We start from the raw sequence: 26619 nt of genomic DNA on the forward strand, positions 1-26619 counted from the left end.
TGACCAATTCCATTGTAACTTTTGGGCATTTCAACAATCAATATTTCTTTAGTGATACTCAATGTTTTTATTATTGAAAGCCCAATACAAACATTGCATTGATTATAACAAACAATTAATACATGTTTGTACATTCATATTAATGTTACATTCGTCCTCAATTTAAAATATAGTAGACTTAAGCACCTAGTCGACTATTTATGGCAAAATACTATGCTAAAGGTTATGGTAATGCTATTGATATCAAACACTAATTAATTAAAAATGAAGTAGAGGTCGCATCAGTTTAACATGCCAACTTTTATAAGTACAGAATGAATAATTTAGACCTAACAATGATTCTATGTATAGAGAATACATTTGACATTCTTCTTACAATATTTTGACCATTTACCTTTAAATTAACTATACAAAATTAACAAAACCAAATCAAGCACCCCATTTTTCTATTTATTAAAGTTATTATGCTGAAACTTGAAATCAGTTGATCTGAATTGTGTCACACTAACGTTATCAATTTTAACAATCATGACATATTATAACTTTTTTTATTTGCAAAAAGAATGGTTTGCCTCTTTATAATCCTTATAAATTTGGTCACCATTTTCTATAAAATAACTACAATGAAAAACATTGGCATATCTAATTGGGAAACAATCCAAAAATGAGAAAAATAACGCCCTGAATTATGCTTAAGAAATTAATATATATTCCATTATGGACTTTTAGCTTGATATGATATTTGTATTTCGTTAATTTATTTTGTACACAAATCAGGCTGTTAGTTTTCTCGTTTAAATTGTTTTAAATTTGTCATTTTGGGAACTATTGTAGCTGATTATGCGATATGGGTTTTGGTCATTGGTGAAGGCCATAAAGTGACCTACAGTTGTTAACTTCTATGTCATTTGGGCTCTTGGTGAGAGTTGTCTCGTTGGCGATCATACCACATCTTCTCATTTTTATTGCTCAGACTTTTTGTGATTTACTGGATGACAGTTTTGAATTACAGTGGCAAATGTTGGAATACAATTATATCTATTATAAAAAGATTGAGAACAAAGTATAAAACAAGATGGTAAATTTAAAATTAAGTTTAAAATCGTCGAAATAATTTGATTAAAAACAACAAAGACTTGTGCCTTTGACTTTATATGTAATAAGTATACTCATATCAAAAAAGCTGATATCTCATTCCTATTCTGCTATATATCCTCAGATATCACAGTTAATTTCCTGGAATGTTCATTTATCAAATTAACTATTTCACTATGGCCTTTTTCAGATGCAATCATTACAGGTGACCAAATATCATTGTCACATTTATTATAATCTGCTCCTATGTCTAACAAAATCCTTACTATTTCTGTATGTCCCTTACTACAAGCATTCATTAAAGGTGACCAACCACCATTGCTACATTTATTATAATCTGCTCCAATGTCTAACAACATCCTTACTATTTCTGTATGTCCCTTACTACAAGCATTCATTAAAGGTGACCAACCATCCTTGTCACATTTATTATAATCTGCCCCTATGTCTAACAACATCCGTACTATATCTATATGTCCATTACTACAAGCACTCATTGCAGGTGACCAACCATCATTGTCACATTTATTATAATCTGCTCCAATGTCTAACAACACCCTTACTATTTCTGTATGTCCATATCTACAAGCACTCATTACAGGTGACCAACTATCATTGTTACATTTATTATAATCTGCTCCTATGTCTAACAACATCCTTACTATTTCTGTATGTCCATATCTACAAGCACCCATTACAGGTGACCAACTATCATTGTCACATTTATTATAATCTACTCCTTTGTCTAACATCATTCTAACTATTTCTGTATGTCCATATCTACAAGCACTCTTTACAGGTGACCAACTTTCATTGTCAAATTTATTATAATCTGCTCCTATGTCTAACAACATCCTTAATATTTCTGTATGTCCATATCTACAAGCACACATCACAGGTGACCAACCATCATTGCCAAATTTATTATAATCTGCTCCTATGTCTAACAACATCCTTACTATTTCTGTATGTCCATATCTACAAGCACTCATTACAGGTGACCAACCATCATTGTCAAATTTATTATAATCTGCTCCTATGTCTAACAACATCCTTACTATTTCTGTATGTCCATATTCACATGCAATCTTTACAGGTGACCAACTATCATTGTCACATTTATTATAATCTACTCCTTTGTCTAACAACATCCTTACTATTTCTGTCAAACCTTTAGCGACGGCTATACACAATGGTGTTATTTCCCAATTCCCACACTGATTAACATCAACACCATGATTAACACACCAATGAATCATAGGAATATCAACTATTAAACATAATACAATTAACAGAGTAATATTGTTATATACATCACAGGTGAGTGCTAGTTGTCTCTGGTAAGATACATCCAGTTCATTCAAAACACATAAAAATCTCTGTCTAAACTGAGGTAGCTTCATATTGATGTTAAAAAATACATTTTGAACTTCACCTTTTGACCAGTCATAAATCATTCTTTGTATATACATTTCATGATAGTTAGACGGCACAATTGTTATAAACTGATCCATCTTTACTTGTTTTTCTAGTAAAAATCTTTCCTTGATCAAACTACTATGTGCATTCTTTATCAAGCATTGACACATTTTCTGTCCAAAGTAGTACACTAGAAAGTCAAATATTTTATCGTGAATAGTTTTGTACATGTTTTCCTCCTTTTTCAGGAATGTATGTATAAGTGAGTTCAGTTCATCCTGTAAAGTAATCCTTGATGTCCCTCTATCCAGTTTACATGCCTCACAAGTGTTCTCAATAATAGTTCTTGTTTCTTCATTCACCTCCCCTGTTAATAGTGAATCCTTTAAATTGTTGTTAAACATAACACATAAAGCCAAAGCACAATATTTACTAAAAAATCCTTTTTTCTGTAACTTGTCAATCTCTGCTTCATAAACTGTAAATGGGTTCTGGAAAAAATCTTTGATATTAAGTGCAGGATTTTCATTATACAATTTACATAAGAGTGGGAAACAATCATATAAATCAAAATAATCTGTAATCTCAGAAGCTTTAGTTTTCAGATATAACTCAGCTATTGACTTTTTTTCAGTTTTTGTCAAGCACATGTGTTCTGATAATAGGTTACATACACATGATTTGAAAACTGATAAACATTCAAATTTGTCATCCTGATACACTTGTAATCGACATGCTACAAGTATCTTGACCAGATTATTTGATAGGATCTTTTTAATTCTCTCCATGACAGGTTCCCAAACTTTCATGTCAGTCTGGTTTAAAGAATAGTTTCCACATAAATCATCGATAACAAACAATGTTTTATGTTTTGGGTTATAAAACTTCACAATGTCACCTGGATCTGTCACTAAAAGTACATCGTACCCTTCATCTGACATCTGAGAAGCTACATGTCGGAGTGTGGCTGTCTTCCCTACGCCAGAACTAGCAGCGATAGTTACACAACTATTCTCCTTTATGCATTTCAGTACGTGTTTGGTAGCTTCTGTTGTTATAAACTTCTTATCATTGTCCTTCCACTCCACAAGGATCTCATTAATTTGTGCTAAAAAATAAATAATAAAATATTATTCTGCAGTTCAAGTATTTGGTTATTTGTGTTTGTGTTTGGCATTGTGTACAAGTTTTATAGCATTTGGTTGAAGCAAACTAAAGTTAGAGAATGGGAACCAACTTTGGGGCGTACGGACATACAGACGGATAAAGGTAAAACTTTAACCCCCCCCCTCCGCTACAAGGGGGGAATAAAAATCAGATATAGTTTGAAATAGAACCTCCTTCTTGTATATTACAATTGTTGACTGCCAAATATTTACCTCTAATATTCCACGGAACTGTATCTTCATGAGATATTTTCAACTTTTTCACTTCTACTGTCATATCTTCATTGGTTGTTTTTAACCTTTTCACTTCTACTGTCATAGCTTTCTTTGTCCTCATCAAGCTCTTCACTGAATTATTCAAGCTCTTCACTGACTTTTTCATCACCAACATTTCATCTTTTGAACGTTTAATGTCCATCATTATTTCCTGATTAGTCTGATCCAGTATCTTCACCTTCAAGTTAGCACACTCCTCCTTCATTTGCTGTCCACCTAATCTACCGATAGCCTAGAAATGAATAGAGAACATTCTTCATCAATTAAATAACAAAGATTAGTATGACTTAACACACTCCTGATTCATTGGATGTCCACCTAATATACTGATAGTCTGACTTAACACACTCCTGATTCATTGGATGTCCACCTAATATACCGATAGTATGACTTAACACACTCCTGATTCATTGGATGTCCACCTAATATACTGATAGTATGACTTAACACACTCCTGATTCATTGGATGTCCACCTAATATACTGATAGTATGACTTAACACACTCCTGATTCATTGAATGTCCACCTAATATACCGATAGTATGACTTAACACACTCCTGATTCATTGGATGTCCACCTAATATACCGATAGTATGACTTAACACACTCCTGATTCATTGAATGTCCACCTATGATACCGATAGTATGACTTAACACACTCCTGATTCATTGGATGTCCACCTAATATACTGATAATATGACTTAACACACTCCTGATTCATTGGATGTCCACCTAATATACTGATAGTCTGACTTAACATACTCCTGATTCATTGGATGTCCACCTAATACTGTGATGGTACTTATTTTCGTGGGTACCAATTTTCGTGGTTTGTGAGAAATTTACTGGTTCGTGGATTTTTGAATTCGTGGTTTTAGAATTTACATAATGAATCAAGAGTGAAAAAAGCATTTCGTTGGATACTTAAATTCGTGGTTTTCATCAACCACGAAATCCACGAAAATTGGTACCCCACGAATAATAGTACTTTCACAGTATACTGATAGTATGACTTAACACACTCCTGATTCATTGGATGTCCACCTAATATACCGATAGTATGACTTAACACACTCCTGATTCATTGCATGTCCACCTAATATACTGATAGTATGACTTAACACACTCCTGATTCATTGGATGTCCACCTAATATACTGATAGTATGACTTAACACACTCCTGATTCATTGGATGTCCACCTAATATACTGATAGTATGACTTAACACACTCCTGATTCATTGGATGTCCACCTAATATACCGATAGTATGACTTAACACACTCCTGATTCATTGGATGTCCACCTAATATACTGATAGTATGACTTAACACACTCCTGATTCATTGGATGTCCACCTAATATACTGATAGTATGACTTAACACACTCCTGATTCATTGGATGTCCACCTAATATACTGATAGTCTGGAAATGTCTTAACACACTCCTGATTCATTGGATGTCCACCTAATATACTGATAATATGACTTAACACACTCCTGATTCATTGGATGTCCACCTAATATACTGATAGTATGACTTAACACACTCCTGATTCATTGGATGTCCACCTAATATACCGATAGTATGACTTAACACACTCCTGATTCATTGGATGTCCACCTACTGATAGTATGACTTAACACACTCCTGATTCATTGGATGTCCACCTAATATACTGATAGTCTGACTTAACACACTCCTGATTCATTGGATGTCCACCTAATATACCGATAGTCTGACTTAACACACTCCTGATTCATTGGATGTCCACCTAATATACCGATAGTCTGACTTAACACACTCCTGATTCATTGGACGTCCACCTAATATACTGATAGTCTGACTTAACACACTACTGATTCATTGAATGTCCACCTAATATACCGATAGTATGACTTAACACACTCCTGATTCATTGGATGTCCACCTAATATACCGATAGTATGACTTAACACACTCCTGATTCATTGGACGTCCACCTAATATACTGATAGTCTGACTTAACACACTACTGATTCATTGAATGTCCACCTAATATACTGATAGTATGACTTAACACACTCCTGATTCATTGGATGTCCACCTAATATACCGATAGTATGACTTAACACACTCCTGATAGTCTGGATGTCCACCTAATATACCGATAGTATGACTTAACACACTCCTGATAGTCTGGATGTCCACCTAATATACTGATAGTATGACTTAACACACTCCTGATTCATTGGATGTCCACCTAATATACTGATAGTCTGACTTAACATACTCCTGATTCATTGGATGTCCACCTAATATACTGATAGTCTGACTTAACATACTCCTGATTCATTGGATGTCCACCTAATATACCGATAGTATGACTTAACACACTCCTGAAAGTCTGGATGTCCACCTAATATACTGATAGTATGACTTAACACACTCCTGATTCATTGGATGTCCACCTAATATACTGATAGTCTGACTTAACACACTCCTGATTCATTGGATGTCCACCTAATATACTGATAGTCTGACTTAACACACTCCTGATTCATTGGATGTCCACCTAATATACTGATAGTATGACTTAACACACTCCTGATTCATTGGATGTCCACCTAATATACTGATAGTATGACTTAACACACTCCTGATTCATTGGATGTCCACCTAATATACTGATAGTATGACTTAACACACTTCTGATTCATTGGATGTCCACCTAATATACTGATAGTCTGACTTAACACACTCCTGATTCATTAGATGTCCACCTAATCTACTGATAGTATGACTTAACACACTCCTGATTCATTGGATGTCCACCTACTGATAGTATGACTTAACACACTCCTGATTCATTGGATGTCCACCTAATATACCGATAGTATGACTTAACACACTCCTGATTCATTGGATGTCCACCTAATATACTGATAGTATGACTCAACACACTCCTGATTCATTGGATGTCCACCTAATATACTGATAGTCTGACTTAACACACTCCTGATTCATTGGATGTCCACCTAATATACTGATAGTATGACTTAACACACTCCTGATTCATTGGATGTCCACCTAATATACTGATAGTCTGACTTAACACACTCCTGATTCATTGGATGTCCACCTAATATACTGATAGTATGACTTAACACACTCCTGATTCATTGGATGTCCACCTACTGATAGTCTGACTTAATACACTCCTGATTCATTGGATGTCCACCTACTGATAGTCTGACTTAACACACTCCTGATTCATTGGATGTCCACCTACTGATAGTCTGACTTAACACACTCCTGATTCATTGGATGTCCACCTAATATACTGATAGTATGACTTAACACACTCCTGATTCATTGGATGTCCACCTACTGATAGTATGACTTAACACACTCCTGATTCATTGGATGTCCACCTACTGATAGTATGACTTAACACACTCCTGATTCATTGGATGTCCACCTACTGATAGTCTGGAAATGTACCAGTCATCATTAGTTAAAATATATTGACAGGTTTTAGTGACTTATTTTGTCCGATAAAAAGATAAATAACAAGAGGCTGTCAGAGAGACAGCAAAACGGATTTTTACTGCAGAGGTCAAACCCTGAACAGTTGAACAAGTATAGACACAACATTTAAGCTTAAAACAGCTTTGAATTTGAATTGTGATACAAATTTTAGATTTTATGTTTTTATGAGTAATGGTTCACAATTTTGAAATCTTTCAAGAACAGTAACTCTTTTTTTTTAATCTTAAAAGAACCATAACTCCTGATCGGTGAAAGTGAAAATCGTGAATATCAAATTTGACCTCAATTTTGTCATCAGTAACAACATATTAAAATTTAATAAGCATTGGTTAAACGGTTCATGAGTAAATGCACAGACACGACTGGAAACGCCATTTTTTCAATTTGTCAAGAACTGAAACTCCTGAACAGTAAAAGTGAAAATCGTCATTATCCTACTTGACCTCCATTTTGTCATCAGTAACAACATTTTAAAATTTGAAAAGCTTTGGTTGAATGGTTCATGAGTAAATGCAACGACATGACTGGAAACGCCATTTTTCAATCTTTCAAGAACCATAACTCCTGAACAGGAAAAGTGAAAATCGTCATTATTGAACTTAACCTCCATTTTGTCGTCAGTAACAACATATTTAAATTTGAAAAGCTTTGGATGAACGGTTCATGAGTGAATGCATGGACACGACTGGAAACGCCATTTTTTTAATCTTTCAAGAACCATACCACCTGAACGGTAAAAGTAAAAAAAAACTGACCCTCATTTTGTTGTCAGTAATAACATATTAAAATTTCAAAAGCTTTGGTTGAACGGTTTATGAGTAAATGCACGGACAACATTTGGTTGCCGCCCGCCCACCTAGATGACCGCCAGCCGTACATCCCAAAATTAATAACAAATATTTTCTTCAAAAATCCGGTTAAGAATTAAACTAGAGGCTGCACGGACAACATTTGGCTGCCGCCCGCCCACCTGCATGACCGCCAGCCGTACATCCCAAAATTAATAACAAATATTTTCTTCAAAAATCCGGTTAAGAATTAAACTAGAGGCTGCACGGACAACATTTGGCTGCCGCCCGCCCACCTGCATGACCGCCAGCCGTACATCCCAAAATTAATAACAAATAATTTCTTCAAAAATCCGGTTAAGAATTAAACTAGAGGCTCTCAAGAGCCTGAATCGCTCAACTGTAATGTTTTCTTAAATCTTTCATCAATGATTATTTTTGCTTTTCAATATATATTAATAAGTGGCTTACAAATTCAATTTAAATTTTCTTTGTATCTGTCATATTTTCTTCAAAAGCAAAAAAATGCATTTTATCCCTATGTTCTATTTTAGCCATAGTGGCTATGGTTCTTGACGTACAAGGAAATAAAATACAAAATTTATATAAGACACTCTGAAACTCATTCAGCCCAAGTTTGGCTGAAATTGATTCAGTAGTTTCAAAGGAGAAGATTTTTTAAAGTAAGCAAACTAGATGAACATATTGTGAAAAATTGTCTTTAAAGGGCAATAACTCCTTGAGGGGTCCATTGACAATTTTGGTCAAATAGAACTTATTTGTAGATCTTACTTTGCTTAACATTTTTGCTACTTACAGTTTATCTTTATCTATAATAATATTCAAGATAATAACCAAAAACTGCAAAATAACTCATCAATTCAGGGGCAATAACCTAAAAATCAAATACCTGATTTGGCTGATAATTTCAGAGTAGGTAGACATTGACCTAATAAATACTTTAAATTCTTGTCTGATTTCCTCTAAATGCTTTAGTTTTTGAGATATGAGTCGAAAACTGCATTACCCTATGTTCTAATTTTAGCCATGGCAACCATGTTTTCTGAGGAAACAGAAAATAAAACCAGATGCACTAAGGATCGTTTTATAGATACCCTAAGGATCATTCAGCTTAAGTTTGGTTGGAATTGGTTCAGTAGTTTCAGAGAAGAAGATGTTTGGAATAGTTAACACAGGATGGACGACGACCACGGACGCCAACTGATGGCAGCTCACCCTTCCTTTTGGAACGGTGGGCTAAAAAAATGGAAAGCTTTGAATTTAATAATGACTAAAAGATTAATCAAATGCATGCATTATGTACATTTTTTGAAGAAAATATTCCTGACATTGACAAACACTGTGTTAAATAATTTTATAAGTATTTTGATACAATGTACATGTATTTGATCAGAAACTGTTAGAAAACTAAGTTAATTCTTTATATTTTCACAAAACTACTAAAAATTGATTTTCTATGACACATTTAACTTAGAATATAACAATATAATATGATTGACGTGATGAATTACTTGCTCTTATCATGTTTATCTTTTATTTACAAAAGAGAGGCGAAAGGTACCAAAGAGACATTCAAACTGGCGAAAATAAACCGACAATGACATGGCTAAAAAAGAAAAGAAAAAAAACCCCAGACAAACAACAGTACACAAAATACAACATAGAAAACAAAAGACATAGCAACAGGTCTCATGTGCTCTGGAAGGGTAAGCATATTCTACTCAAAATGTGGCACCCATCATGTTGCTCATGTTAGTACAAACCCGGTGATAAGTTTAAATTGGTAGGTCACATTCTGGGAAAGAAATGTTTAATATATATACTTCTAACAAAATAGGTCCTTTTGAACGTCCTTATGTTAAATTGACATAGCACAGCTTTTAAATTCATAGAAAAATATGCCATGTATACAAATCAAAGCATGTTAGAGCTGTGATGCAGCCAATCTGACTACCAACATTTAAAATATAACATTAAATCAAATATTTTAAAATATTTTATTTGAAGCAGCAAATGTCTGCAGGCCTTTTATTTAGTAATACAAGGGATATGAAGGGGACATGGCTACATTATGTTTCACTTTTTAACATCTTAATCAAGCAAAGTTCGTTATTTAAATGAACACCCTGTATAACCCCGAAACAGATGAAACCGGACGTTGACGCGTTCGAATCGAACACATCGTGTAACACTGAGTTCAGACAGTAAGAAATTAATACTTTTAAAGAAAATCCAATATCTATTCTTCGGATATTTTGCTCCAATATATTCTTTGCCATAATACTCAATAGTTACTAAAAGGCTTTTCAAATATGTTGAATTTTTATATACAAACATCAAATAACGCACGACGATATCAATGATAAAACGTGCTTGGTATTTTAAAATATTCAAAACTTAATGTTTCTTGTACCTCATAGTTTTTATAACATACATTTTTGAAAATTTCATAGTTAAAATTAGCAAACTTATAAAGGTCGTATGTTGTGTCTAGAAACAAAAAAATACACGTTTTAAAGTGTCTTTATTTTCATGTTGTACGCTTCGTTGTCATTACACCTTTTTATACTGTACGCTTCGTTGACACAATATTGCGTTTGTCAATGAATTTTGCGTGTATAAAATAATGCTTTGATATGATTATAACCAATATGCATGTTTAAAAAATAAATAATTTACCACCATAACATGGAGACAGCAACCCATAATATCCGTTGTATTGTCGAAACACTCTTGGAGGTATTTTGTACATGTAAAAAAATTCCTTATGTATACGAAAGATGAATTGGTAGAAATACATTAACAGATTAACTCGACAGATGCAAATATGACTAAGCATACAGATTCACACGTCCGAATATCTAATTTGATAGCATTTTAGAAAATGTTTACCATACGACAGTCATTGTACGGTTAGGGGTGGGTTAGGTACCCGCTAACATGTTTAATCCCGCCATATTCTGTATGTGCCTGTCTAAAGACAGGAGCTTGTAATCAGTGGTTATATATATTTTTGTGTTCACTATTTTTTGCAAAAAATAGGCTGTTAGTTTTCTCTTATGAATTGTTAAAACAATTGTCATTTCTGTGTGATTTTTAGCTGACTATGCGGTATGGGCTTTTGTTCATTGTTGAAGGCCGTGCGGGGACCTATAGTTGTTCATTTTTGTGTCGTCTGGTCTCTTGCGAAGAGTTGTTTCAATAGTACATCTTCTTTTTGATGTAGACGGCAATCAAAGACCCCCATCAAAAACAATTAATGGATTATAGGCTTTTGGCCTGAATCTCAGAGGCGGGTCCAAGGGTCCTAATCCATAGAGTACAACATAGTTACATTAAGGCTAGAGAATATGTGTATACATTGAACATGTAACTTATAACCGTCAATAGTAATACAGTTTCTTTAATGTAAAGATATAAAGATGAAGAGATACTTCTTAATATTAACTGAATTGCTTTCTTCGATTATGTTTTTTTTGTTTGTTTAATTTTTAAGGTATAAAGATTATGTTCAGTTTCCTCGAACATTACAGTCTTTCTACTGTGATGCCAAAATCTACATGATTGGTAATTATGGTACTTTAAGCACCTTGAAGTCTATGCCCACCCATATGCATTTCATTCAAATTTTGACTTATTTCGGAGAAGACCAAAAAGACCATATTTATATTCCCCAGTTACCTTTGGCGTCATCGGCAAATCATGCAATTGAGCAAAGCATCAATCATCAACCATCATCCTAACCTTATACATTTGCTTTCTTTCTTTTATCATGTCTTAATAGTTATCAATAAAAAATTTGAAACGTTTCACAGTTGATACTTAACAATTTCTAGACCCCTTTATTTGTTAATGACACGCGTACGTAATAGCTGATTATTGGCTGCTTAACGTTCAAGATAAGCACAAAGTAGCAACACATACTACATGTAGGTCCTGGAAGGAGGCCCTCCGGAATTACTGCCACTGGATAAAATGAGGTATATTGATGATAAGGACACAATTGTTGCCTTTCAACAGGCAATTTATGGACCTCTCAAAAAGTTTTTCAAGGGTTTGTAAAGTACACGAGACATTGGATCGTATATTCCCATTCGTCCTTTGTCGATATTTTATGTATACTTCTTAATATAAGTCAGACCGTACGCGTACGGTCCGACCGTATGGGTATTTTGAAAAAGTACGCATTCGGCCCAGACCGTACACGTACGGTCCAAATACTTATAAGGTCTGGAACATAATTGGTGTCTTTTATAGCCGACTATATGGTATAGGTTTTCCTCACTGTTAAATGTTGTACATTGGACTATAATAATTGCTTTATTCACCCACTTCATTTAAACTTTGGTGGAAAGTTGTATCACTGGCCATCACACCACATCTAAAAAGCTTTATATGTAAATAAAAAAAAAAAACCCACCCATAGATAAAGCAGTTGGAATGCCATCTAAGGCATTCGGCAAACCTAAGTTCAACGAGCTCCTATGTCTGCTTTCGTCTATGCGAATTTGGACCAACATCAGCATTTTGAAGAGCCTCAAATTGTGAAAAGGAAGTCATTAATGTTTTAATGACTGTTCAATACTTTTTGAACCTTTATTTCCTCTGGAATATATTTATTAACTGTTTATTTCATCTGGAATAACGTTGAAAGTCCCAATTTTCAATAGAAACATTCCTATCAGATGTACGCTGGTTAAACACTGCAGTTTTGGCTTTGGGTGACTGGCGATTTAAGTTCAACTATTTTGACTAATTTAACGGATAAACATTTACAATAAAATATAGAAAAAAGGGTCGCCGAAATCATCTCGAATACCTTGACAAGAAAGTGATTTGTGACGGTTTTTGTCAACGAACTGCACAGTGATTTTTTTAAAACGCACAACGAACGCGACACATTTAGTGGAACGAACAATACAGTAAGAGAAAACTTATTTACTATGATATTGTGTTTATTCTTAGTTCTAAGGAACATTTGAAGGCACGTAGTAATTCAAATTATAGTTATTTGTTATTGCTTAAGGTATTAATACGCAAAGGTGTATGCACGAAAAGATATTCAGCATTGTTTATCTTATAAAACGTATGAAATTGCACCATGTCTGTGCGTTTTGCATCTTGCAGTTTTATCAATCGTTCTATGCAATATCTAAAACTAACAACAATTGTATAATTGAATAAATAAAATATCATGCACATTGACATATTTATATATACTCAAATAAGTTCTAGAGAGGCATTCCTAATTGTTGTCATCCTAAATATTGTCCTGATTATCGCTTCGAACGCGTCAACGTCCGGTTTCATTTGTATCGGGGTTATACGGGGTGATGAAGTTTAATCAATAGTTCGATATCAGCTTTTATAGATAGTTGTCTTATATACAATCAAACCACACCTTTTATTCTAATTTGTAAACGTCAATAGTTTTTAATTCATAAAAAAAAAATCAAAATCCGAGTTTTAATTAATGCAATTATAACCCTGTTGCAATTTTTGCAATAATAAAAACATCGCAATAATTTCTGAATTTACAGTTCTTCTGACAAAAACAGGATTCCAATACTGCATTGACTCACTTTATCTCTTGATTCTCTTTAACGAATTTACACATTGAATAAAATATGGTACTTATCATAAAGGATATTAACAAAACACCTAAGTATGTACGCTGAGTTCCTGTTGTTTCCTATTTGGCTCATTATCATTCTCTGTTAACTAAGCGCAACACGCGTAGAAAGACGATAAATCCCAGTCATTGCCAGTCTTCTTCTGATAAATTTGTACTGAGTATAAGCATGCTAGGGTAGTAATAGTAAATTAGTAGAAACATGGAAGAAAAATCTAATTTTTAACCATTCGCTTTTCCATGCTTTCTAACACATTACGGTAACTGTATGTTTCATTCATGTGTTAATGAATACCGGTCATTGATGGGTTTTTAGATACTCTAAATGGTAAAATATGATGTATGTATATATTGTATTCATGGTAACATTCTGCATTTATATGCTATATAATAATGTATTGTTCTAAGATACTTACACCAGTTATATCTTCCCATGCTGTGGTGAACATAGCATTGTCTATTTTCCCCTCATCCAGGTGAGCCAAGATGTTTCTGTAATGTTTTATCCTGGCCAAATCTGAAGGAGGTGTAACTTCGGTAGCAACCGGCGGTAGGCAGTCATATCCACCACGTGGAGGAGTCAAGTTGGTCAGGTTTCTAAGTAACGTTATCATAAGAGTTACGTCAAATATTTTAGAATCAGGTACAGCTATAAATAAAAGATCGTCAAATCCTTAAACACTGGACACAATTAAAACAAAGTGTTATCTGCATCGTCTGAATAATACCACTCTATACTTGCATTTTAGTTGCTGTGAATTAAAGTATCATTTTTTACTCTATTCACTGATCATTGCTGTCATTTACGATCTACATTCTATAGAGGCTCTTATACAACCTTCCTTTTCCTGTCAAAAAAAATCCCAATGATCTCTTAATAGCCTACAACTACATATATATAAAGGCAACAGTGGTATACTGCTGTTTGATAGTCCTTAATCGATTAAGCCAAACAAATCCGGGTCACATACCAAAACCGAGAAAAAAACATCACCTGTAAGAGGATAACAACGTTGTTGATGAAAAGAGGGACGAAAGATACCAGAGGGACAGTCAAACTCATAAATCGAAAATAAACTGACAACGCCATGGCTAAAAATGAAAAGGACAAACAGACAAACAATAGTACACATGACACAACATAGAAAACTAAAGAATAAACAACACGAACCCCACCAAAAACTAGGGGTGTCTCAGGTGCTCCGGAAGGGTAAGCAAATCCTGCTCCACATATGGCGCTAGTCGTGTTGTTTATGAGATATCAAATCCGGTAAATAGTCTAATTCGGTAGGTCAAGGGAAGGGGATTGTAGTTACGACGTAAGGAACATATCCGATATCATTTGTGAAACGGTTATTCCATAACGGTCAACCAACTCGTGATGGCGTCCATAAAATTTACGAAAAGATGAATTCAACTTCACCATTTGGAACTCTTGATTTAATAGCTTCGTTGTGAGCAGCAACCCTCTATCAAGAAAATTATGATAGGAAATGCAACTTGAGTTATGTGACGTTGTTTAATGACATGCCTCCGATGATGCATCTGCATACCAAGTTTGATCTAATTTTATTAAATTTAATTTTATTAAATGTTACAATTGTTATGCGTCAGACACAACGTAGAATGAACAGACAGAATGACAGACCTGCAAATAGACAAGACGACTCCTATATGTTGCTGATATATGCATGTTTTATGTCGCCAAAAGCCATTTTAAATACATATTAGGGCAACAACATGCTTATTACTAGACTGACACAATGAGCTGGTTTTAATTTTACATAACAGCTCATAAGGTAACAGTCTGTCGAAAGGTAATTCACCCAAATTTAAGTACCAAGTATCGAATAATTAAACGATAATCGACTTATCGGTTTCCTGTTATAATATTGATGTCTTTTTTTTTTTTTTTTATATAAAAAGTATTTGCTTTAATTAGCTGTAGCAGATAATTAATCTGCTCTTCACAATTGGGTTTGTCTCTCTTTTCTTTGGACTTTTAACAACCAACAATCAATCAATCTTTTATGTTTTAAGATGCATGTATACAGCCTTTGTATCTTTTCGTTTGACTTGAAGTGTTTGTGCTTCTGATTAGACATTTGATTAGGGACATTCCGTTTTGAATTTTCCTCGGAGTAATTTTGTGATTTTACATTTTTCTTGAGACTTACAACATACTTAAGTGGAGACTTCGAAGTTCAGTTAATAGCTTCATGGCATCTGTCAATTTTGATATTCTTTTTTGTGTCTTAAGTAATGGTAATGACATATAAAAATCACTATAAAAATATGAAGATTTGATACGAGTGCCATTGAGACAACTCTTCATCAGGTGATATATATTTGTAAATGGAAAATGGTATTCGAACCGTAGATTATTGGAATGATATCATTGACTGGCATCGACACTATCAGTTTCAGCCAAAGAAAAAATCAATTATGGACATCAATTTACATTTTTGAATTTATCTTCAGGATATCTTAATTTGAAAAGGTTTATTTCATCATTAAACAGAACCCTCTGCACGAGATACGGTACTGTACATGGGTTGCTCCCTTTCAAGAATTATTATCAATAGATCTGCATTAGCCATTTTTGGACAGTTACCGACATCGGATTAATCCCAGTGAATATTAGAATAACGCGCATGAGATACGCTAATAGAATACGCTGTCACTTCAGCAGGGATGACATGGAACTCAATCTATTCGATGTTTAACAAAGACAGATATTGATGAGTATTTTTATCTCATTTTCGTTGAATTGGAACAAAGTTAGGCTAGAGAGTCAACTAGTACATGTGGTAAAGAAATATAATTGAGAATTGAAATGGGGAATATGTCAAAGAGACAACAACCCGACCAAAGAGCAGAAAAAAGTTCAAGGCTACCAATAGGCTTTCAATATAGCGAAAAAAAATCACGCACCCAGAGTCGTACTGCAGCTGCCTCCTAAACAATTATGCGAACTAGTCCAGTAATAATAAACGTCATACTATATTATACAAATACAAAAATATATACAAGACCTAGGCCGTGTTCACAACATACGCCATGTACAGTAAAAATGTTTACAATTAGTTAACTGTAATGTACACTGGTTTCACATTAAATTTGTTCACATCTATACATAAGATTTTTTCGGGCAATTTTTTTAGCAGTTTTGGAACGACCATTTAACATCGAAAAGGAGGGGGGGGGAGGGGGTCGCAGGATTTTTCCATGAAAAATAGTCTGATCCTCAATTTGATAAAAAAAAATAAAATATTCTGAATCCAGAGTTTTTCCATACATTATAGTGTAAAATATTGAAAAAAAATATTTGATTGCTAGCATCGAAAAAAGAACTGAATAAAAACGTTCGCGCAAAATATTGAAGTTAAATGGTTGCTCCTTTATGAAAGCCAATTTTATGATTTGCAGTAGTTTAAAGATACTAAAGATGTGTCGTTTACACATTTGAAAACGGGCCTTCCTTCACCTCAGGGCTCCCAACCCATATAAAGCTATACTAAACTATCCCTAACCCCAAACCTAGCCTTAACCGTAAAACCTAACCCTTACCTAGAACATCCACTAATCTAACCATAACCATGACTGAACTCTAACTCTAAAGTATAGGGACCCTTAAAGTAAAAGAAGGCCAGAAAACGTCGGCCGCAGCAGCGTTCTTACAGACGAAAAAAAAAGGATTGCGATGTTAAGGATCACTACATTTATATCTTTTCTGATTCTTTCAAATGTTATTTCTTCTTCGCATGTCCAAGAATATTTGACAAAGGGAGAGGTATTTTTTTTTTGTTTTTTTTATTTTTATTTTCTAAGTGTATTTTAATGGATCTGAGATACTAGACAAACAATAAAATTTACCTCACACTTTGTTTTAGTAATGCAGTTATGAGTGAATTCTTTTTGAGTAAAATCCAGTGGCAAATATCTCTGTGTACGTCAAGTCGATTCATGAAGACCTTTTCAAATGAATTATGTGTTCGGCAATGATGATGCTTTGAGTCTTGATAAGGGGTTAATAAATCTGCGTTAATTTTTTTTTTAAAACAAATAATTATATATCAAGTTTAGATAAATATTTCTGTACAGAACTTTATTAATAACTGTTATAAATATCAGTTTTATTTAAAAAATCAATTCTTCCCTAAATATACATGGTAAAATTAATGTTCTAAATGCCTAGTTTTGTGTACACTTAATCTACACAAGGCCTACATTGACTAGAGACTTCATGTAGAAAAAAACATGATTAAACTACATGTAAACATTGAGTTTTATCAATGGGAACGTGCTTGTGTTTAGTTTACGTGGGAGTTACACTTACACAACACCGAGTTAAGGTCAATGTGAACACGGCCTAACAAAGGCCTGACGCTCCTGACTTTAAAGAACTTATTGTTTTAAGCATTTTCAAATTTCTTTAATAAAGGCGATTTGGTATAAAGAGTATTATTTTCTACTCAGGTAAAACTATTTCTTACGGTTTTGAAGTCAGCATTTTTTTTTAAATAGTCCCTTCCCCAGTTTCAGTTCTTTTCTTAAGTTGAAGACTCAATCGTTAAATTGTCTACTTACAAAAAACAGGATCATATTTTTTTCTTTTACTATTAATTCCGGTTTTCTTTGGGTATCTTTATTACACGCTGCATAGCTCTGCTTCCTTGTCCGGGGTTGGCTTTGCTTTTTGCCCTGATTGGTTTTATCGGCTCTTTGATATTTTGTTACAAGATTTTTGATTTTTAAATATTTTTGCATCAAAATTATTGCATTTCTGGTGCTTATTTGGTGCTTATCTGGTGCATTTTAAGATATTTCGGCGTCATACGTCAATCAAAATACATTGATTGTTGTAATGCATATCTAGATAGTACGGCGGCTTTGTGAAAAATTGTGCACATCCTGCTACAAGCATGAAATTTGGCATAGACCTTCCTCATATATATCTCTTTTATTTCAGATAGGGAGGCATTTGAAAAAAATGTCGCACTTCCGGTAAAATCCAAAATGGCGGACTTCATACTTAAATCAACCCAATATCGAAGGTTAGTATTAGTGCGGTGACAGAAGTGTAAAAAGTCGTCTAGATCGCGAGTTTAATCTCCCCAAATAACACACGGCTTAAAATGGTCTTAACTTAAAGACAAATATGTCTTCTTTAGTTTTTGCCCTGTCGTCAGAATTTCGTACGGTCACTTTTATCTAAAAAGTCGTTTTAATGACTGGTAGTATATTGGAGAGTTTCAACCCCCCTTTTTCAAAATGAAAAAAATGTGTATGTGTGCTTACATTTAATTGAAATAGTTTTTCCTGAAGCTATTTCTATATGTCAAAATATTCCATTCAGTATTTCATTTTCTTCTAATCTTTAAATTTGCGAAGTTTAGACTATTTAAAATTGAGGTAATTTTAATTGCAAATTCAGACTCAAACTTTAGTTTCCTCTTCATAGTAGTAATAAAAATTATCCCATAATATTTTAAGCATGTAATATTTAATAAAACTAATTAGTGATAAAAATTTCGGAACCAAAATATGAAAAAAAAACTTAAGAAATCAATGGAAAAAGAATGGAGTAAAAATCTTCAATTTCAACACGGAACTCAATCACTTGCCTTCCGTCACATTTTGTGTATTAGTCAATAATTTGCTCTCAAATGATATATGAAATTACTACCTTTTTCGCTATTATATAGACAATAACTGTTTAGTGTCTTTAAATATCAGCTGTATTTGTACGAGGCTAGGAAACAAGGTGTATGGCATGCGAGCTTTTAGCGAGCTACTACACCTGTTTCGAGCCGAGTACAAATACAGCTGATATTTAAAGACACTAAACAGTTATTGTCTTTATCCTGCAATTAATTCTGTATATTGTTTGTGTTTTGAAAGACACAAAAACTAACATATTTAGCATTTATTTTCGATTTGTTATCCCTTGAGGCCCGCGTAGTAATATCAAATCACACATTACGCTGAAGACGGGTTCGCAAAAAAGAATCTCGAATGGTCAACAATAAGACATCGCTCAAGGTGAATAATTATCTATTTTAACATAACAACTAATTTCAACAGTAAAAACAAATAACAAAACATTGTCAAATTTGAAACAGAAGTGTACGAGTTGTCCTACGCTTCAGACTTGAAATTCACTAAACATGCATGCTGAAATTGACATGGTTGATTTTGTAACACAACCATACACATTCAAGTTTTGAAATCGACAATTGTCATCGTCATTGGAATGCAACTGGAATACACATTCTGAGGTCACACAGGTTCAAACAATACTCAGTCCGGCTGTAGGCGGAGCTTTAAAGCGATATCTGTATAGTATACACAATCGGAACAACTCGGCCTTTCTGGTTGCACGAAGAAATAACCTCGTATGCATTAGGCGGAGGAATCATTGTCCGGAAAATTTTCCGATTCGATTCAAAATTATATTTTTTCGACTGGACTGGTACATTTTTTTTACCACTACTGATTTAACTTGCTCCTGTCCGGAAAATTTTCCGATCCGATTGAATTTTATATTTTTTCGACTGGAATGGTACAAATTTTTTACCATTACTTATTTACTTTGCTCCTTCTTTCGCGCCAAAATATTTGGTAGAGTTAAAGTTCTTGATTACTATGATATGTAACCAAATTATAGCGCCACCTGGAGGATAGAACTTCTTTGTGTCGCGGATCACTACAATTCCGGCCAACAATTTAAGAAGAATTTCTCCGTAGTGCATACGAGGCTATTGTACTGCGTAGCGAGAATGGCCGAGTAGTTACGATTGATAGTATACAGATACAGCATAGCGATATCTGTAGAGTTGTATCTGTATAATAGGACACTCAATTGCAGGATAAATACACATATTTTCAATTAAAGTGCACTGATATATGCCACATACTTTGTTTGTATATATTTATATTCTATGTTCTTTCGTTTTAAAATAAATATACTTTGTCAGACAAGTCTTATTGTAAAATCAAAATAATTGACGGATAGTTTCAGTAAATATTTCGTGATATGTCAAGTCCTTTGCAACTTGCTCCATTAAATATACCAGTTTAGGGAAGTCGATTTTTGTATCTGCATTGCATAACAGATTGGATGAGGTGAACATCTTGAAAGCTGTTTCATGCAATAGCTGTTAATTTGAAGAACTCCGTGCAGGCAGTTTATCATCGTTCATGCTACAAAACTTACACAAGTAAACATATTTGTTCCCCCTTTTTTAGCGAGGAAGCTTCTATTCTAATATTTAATGACGATATACAATTATCTGACTGTTGTCCCTCAGTTTCGGGTATTTGTACACGTTCTAGAATGCAGTCGTTCAACTGGAGCGCTTGTATATTTTGTTGCAACAAAACATTTTAGAAAGATAAAAAATTACTCGTTTGAATCAGAAGAGCGTATTAAAAATGTTTTATCCGTGTCAAATAAAGTTAAAGTTGAAATAGTTTCCCGTCCATCTTTTAAACTTCAACCACTCTGCCATTTTGGTTGCATTACAAATTATTTGCTAAAAACGTTAAAAAAAAATCCAAACCCGTGGAAGCAGATATCTCAAAACACTTTACTGCTTTTAGTAATTTTATTTTGGCTATTGACAACGATTTAATTGTCATTCCTCATCACACCGTTACTCGATAAATATAGATCATTTCTTCCGGTTGATTCTAATTTAAAATATTCTACATGTAAATTGCAGTCTAAACTAATTTATTTCTATAGAAATTCAGTTGTCAAACAACTTCAACAAGTTCAAGGCAAATATAACATAATATTTAGTAGCAAAATAACTATTTAAGATGCCATATAAGCTTCTAGTCAATTGAAAACTGACCTCAAAATCTCAATGTCAACTGTAATAGACACAAATAACGGACAGATATTTCATTTCGCTGCAAGTTTACTTAGACAAGACATCGAAACTCTAAACAAGACTACCCAACTTCGGATGAATTGTCTCTTCCTTCTTAATTCAGCCAATGCCTTCGTATTTATTACAATTCATTCTATGGTTACTCAATGAAAATGCATACAGCCAAGACTATTCTCAGGAAATGGCACCAGAGAAATTGTGGAAATGCTAAGCAGTTGTTGAGGCAATCGTATTTGTTTTACTCCTTTTCATTTAGGATTGGCTTTACAAATGTACCATGAGTTTGGTTCAAAACACCTTGTTGAAACATTGAATGCCAATGGATTTTATGCTACTTAAAGTAAAATGCGACGCTATTTAATGTGTTGCCAACCATGGAAATTAATTGAGCGAATTCAAGATAGTGTGTACGTCTCGTATAATATTTCCCCAGCATCTTTGCAGACAAGCATATGGATGTCATCACACCTTCATAAACCCCCTTTTAGATCTCTTTTAAAATCTTGGATGAATTGATAGGAATGGTTTGAAGATGGTATTTTTTTTAGAAACAAAGGTCTTCGGACTTCCTACAATACATTGTCTGTACTTGTAAAGAAAAACTCAAAATAACGTGTTTGCTTTGAGCAGAACCTTTCATGTGCAGACCTGTGGCCATGAGTGAAATGTGTAGAAATATTAAAACACGTCTTGTGACGGTTGGTGAAAATGAAGATGATGGAGATAACGGTTGATTTGGTATAAAGCTTGTTGCACTGGTACACACGGGTCTGTTTCAAGTCACGAGACGGTAATGCAGTGTTTGTCGTTTGTTTCTATATACTATATTTGTTTCTTATTTATTTTGTACATTAATCAGGACGTTAGATTTTTGTTTGTTTTATATTATTCATTTCGGGAATTGAAGACTATGCAGTATGAATTTTACTCATTGTTGAAGCCCGTACGGGACCTATAATTGTTTTATGTCCCATTTCGTCTCATTTGGAGAGTTGTCTCATTTGCATCATATCACATCTTCTTTTTTATATGGAATACTTTTGAAGTTTGGGGTACGTTGCAAGGGAAAAAAGGGGGGATATAGTTACAAAACCTATAATGTAATAGATATGAACCAGAGTAACAAATACACAACAAAAGATAATACTATGGTAGCAGTAATAATTGTGAAAAAAAAGCAACGAGTAGTCTATAAAAAAACTGAAGTATCCTCAAATTCAATTTGAGGTCATATTTGACTGTAGTGTTCTATGGCTTTGGTTTGATGACTCACCCACTATGATAGCTTAAAAAATAATTTTAAAGTATTGTCTTGCATGACACTTGATTTTTACCTGAAATTGATATTTTTCATAAGGTTAAGGTGCTCTAAACATTTTATAGGTTGAAAACTTGATTTTTGAAGTTTTGGTTATAAAACGTCGTTTTAGGATTTTTTTGATAAAAAAAAATCTCAATGATTATCGTTTATGTATAAAAACAAACATTACTAAAGCCAAAACAGTATCATTTGTATATAGGTAGAGTTTAGAAATAGAAAAAAATGTCAAAATTGAAACCCTCCCAAACTTTCACAGATTTTTACATATGACCTTTGACCTCAATTAAAAAAAAAATGTGACCATATCAAGTCCTGACGACAGGCATATTATTATAGTACACGATTTCCTCTTTCCAATGATATATTATGTAGGTGTGTGTTCGGTGGGGAGATTAAATTCCAAAAAATTGCCCTCAGTCACCGCACTATATGTGAAAAGGTGTTATAATCATGCTACTATCATAATATTTGGTACAAACCTTTGTTATTTACTACTTTTGGATATATTATATAGATTAGATGTCTTGAAAAACCCTACATCCGGTAAAATCTAATATGGCGGACATTGTACTAAAATAAGCTTATTTTATAGGGAGGGTAATTGAAATATGTTTAAACATATTGCTACTATCATTACATTGTGCAGGAACCATTTCTTTGGTGCTACTCATGGATACAATGTATAAAACATATTTCTTTAAAACCCTTACTTCCGGTAATATCCACAATGGCGGACATAGAAATATCAATTTCTTTTTTTAAAATATTCAACTTTTTTCAAAATGTAAAGAAAATGTTGTTTATTCTGCTGACTTTAAGTTATCCTCAAAACCACTTATTCTATTCTGCTGTAAATGTTTAAATACAAAGATATCACTTCCGGTAAAAAAAAAAATCTGGCGTAAATTTCAAAGATGAGTCCTCAATCCATATCTTCGATGTAGATTTTGGATAGATTGATTAAAACTAAATAAAATTACTTAATTACTAAAACATTTTTAAAACTGCTACTACAATTCGGCCAAAAATACATGTTCATTCACGATCACCGCCTCATGCACACAAGGCAGTCTACGGGAGACACGATTTTTCACATCATCCTTTCTTACATCAACATGTACAAGCTTCTGACAAAATGATGAGGCCTCAGAAAGAGTTTTTTTAAAAAGGGATCCTCTTTGTCCCTTTGCCATCCATTAGCGCCTGGACTGGATAGCATAAGAGCCAATTCCAAGCTTGTCCCCATAATACCTCCGTTAGTATATTGTACGTTTTACATGCTGGAAAAGACTAGATCAAGTTGAGGGTATAGCCTCAATTAGCCTTCCCTTTTTCGCAAATAGTTATTTTCTTGCTTCGTTAACCATGTTAACCCAATCTGTTAAATTTGTGTGGTGCGATCTTATAGTAAAATCCCGGTGATTTAGGTTGATCAATCATTGTTCTTTATGTTAAAGTCACATTTTCAAATGCCATCAATGTCTCACATGCAGTCTTTTTTTCTTTTCAAGCAAAGATAGAACTGTATCACCACTGGTAAAGGCATGTATCACAATAAGTGTGTGTGATTACTCATTGCCTAGTTCATTTGAAAGGTCATTGATAGATATTAATTCAAAGTTTTTTGCCATCCCAAACACAATCCATAGTTCGTCTACCACTAATATCACGGAGAAGCGAAACAGTAATGACAGCATCATCAGTAACGACTGTTCGATTCATGACTCGTTTAAGTTCGTGTTTCACTGCATCAGACACATGCACCATGATTCTAGTGTCTGCCTCTTAAAGTGAACATAGTGCTAAACTTGAAATACATAACGTGGTGGATAAGATGGAATATCCTGAACATTTGTTGCTACAACTACCATACGCATCCTAGAATTCATCCACTCGTGTTACAGTTTTAAGGTATTTTATTGAGGTAAGGACATAATACCCAATCAGCATACTCGTTAGACCGCAAATACATGTTTATTCACAATCGGAGAGCAGATTTTCCACATTTACAAAGACTGGTATTGTTTCTTACATCCATAATGTACAAGATCCAGATAAGATGAAGAGGCTTCACTAAGAGTTCAAAAGGGTTCCCATGGATCATATATTTGTTCCTTCGCCATTCATAAGCGTCGGGACTAGTTAGCATAGGAACCAATTCCAAGCTTGTTACTCATTCATAGCCGCCATGGTATATTGCACGCTTTCTATGCATGCTGAGAAAGACTAGACCGAGTCATGGGAATAGCCTCAATAAGTCTTTCCTCTTCCTGTTTTTTAATCAATCTATCCAAAACTCTACATCGAAGAAATGGATTGAGTACTCATCTTTGAAATTTACGCCATATTTTTCACCGGAAGTGTCAACTTTGTATGTAAACATTTACAACAGAATAGAATTAGGAGTTTTGAGGATAACTTAAAGCCAAAATATTAATGACCAGCACAAAAAACAACATTTACTTTACATTTTGTAAAAAAGTTGAATATTTAAATAATGAATTGATATTTCTATGTCCGCCATTTTGAATATTATCGGAAGTAGGGGTTTAAAAGACAGATTTTTTTATACGTTGTATCCATTAAAAGTACCAAAGAAAGGTTCCTGCACAATGTAATGATAGTAGCAATACGTTTAACCACATTTCAATTACCCTCCTTAAAAAATAAGCTTATTTTAGTACAATGTCCGCCATGTTGGAATTTACCGGAAGTAGGATTTTTGCAGACATCTAAACAATATAATTTATCCAAAAGTAGTACAAAACAAAGATTTGTACCAAATATTATGGTTGTAGCATGATAATAACACCTTTTCAAATACTAGCCTTTGATATTGGGCTGATTTATGTATGAGGTCCGCCATTTTGGATTTTACCGGAAGTGAGACATTTTTTTCAAATGCCTCCCTATCTGAAATAAAAGAGTAATAGTTGAGGAAGGTCTATGCCAAATTTCATGCTTGTAGCAGGATGTGCACAATTCGTCTGAAATATGCTTGTAGACGCCGGACTAACAGCATTTAATTTTACATGAGTTTTCATTCAAGTAAATGACGTAACTAGGCAACTACTCTACTTACCAGGAAATCTAGGGATTAGTAGGTTCATCTGTGACTGGCTAATAATTCTCTTCTTTTGAAGGTCCTTCAGTTTGTTGTACTCTTTCTTCATTGAGGAATCCAAACATGCTGGAGCAAATTCACGATCAAACAAAGCTCGTACTGCACGAGGTGATATTCCTGTTAGTAACAAGCTCATCCTGACATAGTTTTCCTCCTCTTGGGTAAGTCTAGATGCCATGACGTTAGGCTATACTAAGTAAGTTTACAACTATCGGTTTCAGAGTTCTAATATGATTTCTTCAAACAGTGTTCATGAAAGCTTTTTTCTTTTACATTTATGGATTTTAACGCACAACTGCAATTCTCGTGATTACGAGCGATAATAATTATCAAACATCTGAGAA

The 26619-nt window shown here is 33.9% G+C and overlaps 1 protein-coding gene across 1 annotated transcript; it reads right to left on the reverse strand.

The window, feature by feature from the left end:
• Positions 1 to 1019: 1019 nt before the first annotated feature.
• Positions 1020 to 26619, reverse strand: LOC143060217 (uncharacterized). The gene is made up of 4 exons (XM_076233552.1): positions 26234 to 26619; positions 14346 to 14578; positions 3894 to 4188; positions 1020 to 3622 (listed from the first exon to the last, which is right to left on the reverse strand). The coding sequence occupies exons 1-4, from the start codon at positions 26451 to 26453 to the stop codon at positions 1206 to 1208; spliced, it is 3165 nt and encodes a 1054-aa protein (XP_076089667.1). The 5' UTR covers positions 26454 to 26619; the 3' UTR covers positions 1020 to 1205.

This window comes from Mytilus galloprovincialis, chromosome 1 (genome assembly GCF_965363235.1).
Source record: "Mytilus galloprovincialis chromosome 1, xbMytGall1.hap1.1, whole genome shotgun sequence".
Classification (NCBI taxonomy): domain Eukaryota; kingdom Metazoa; phylum Mollusca; class Bivalvia; order Mytilida; family Mytilidae; genus Mytilus; species Mytilus galloprovincialis.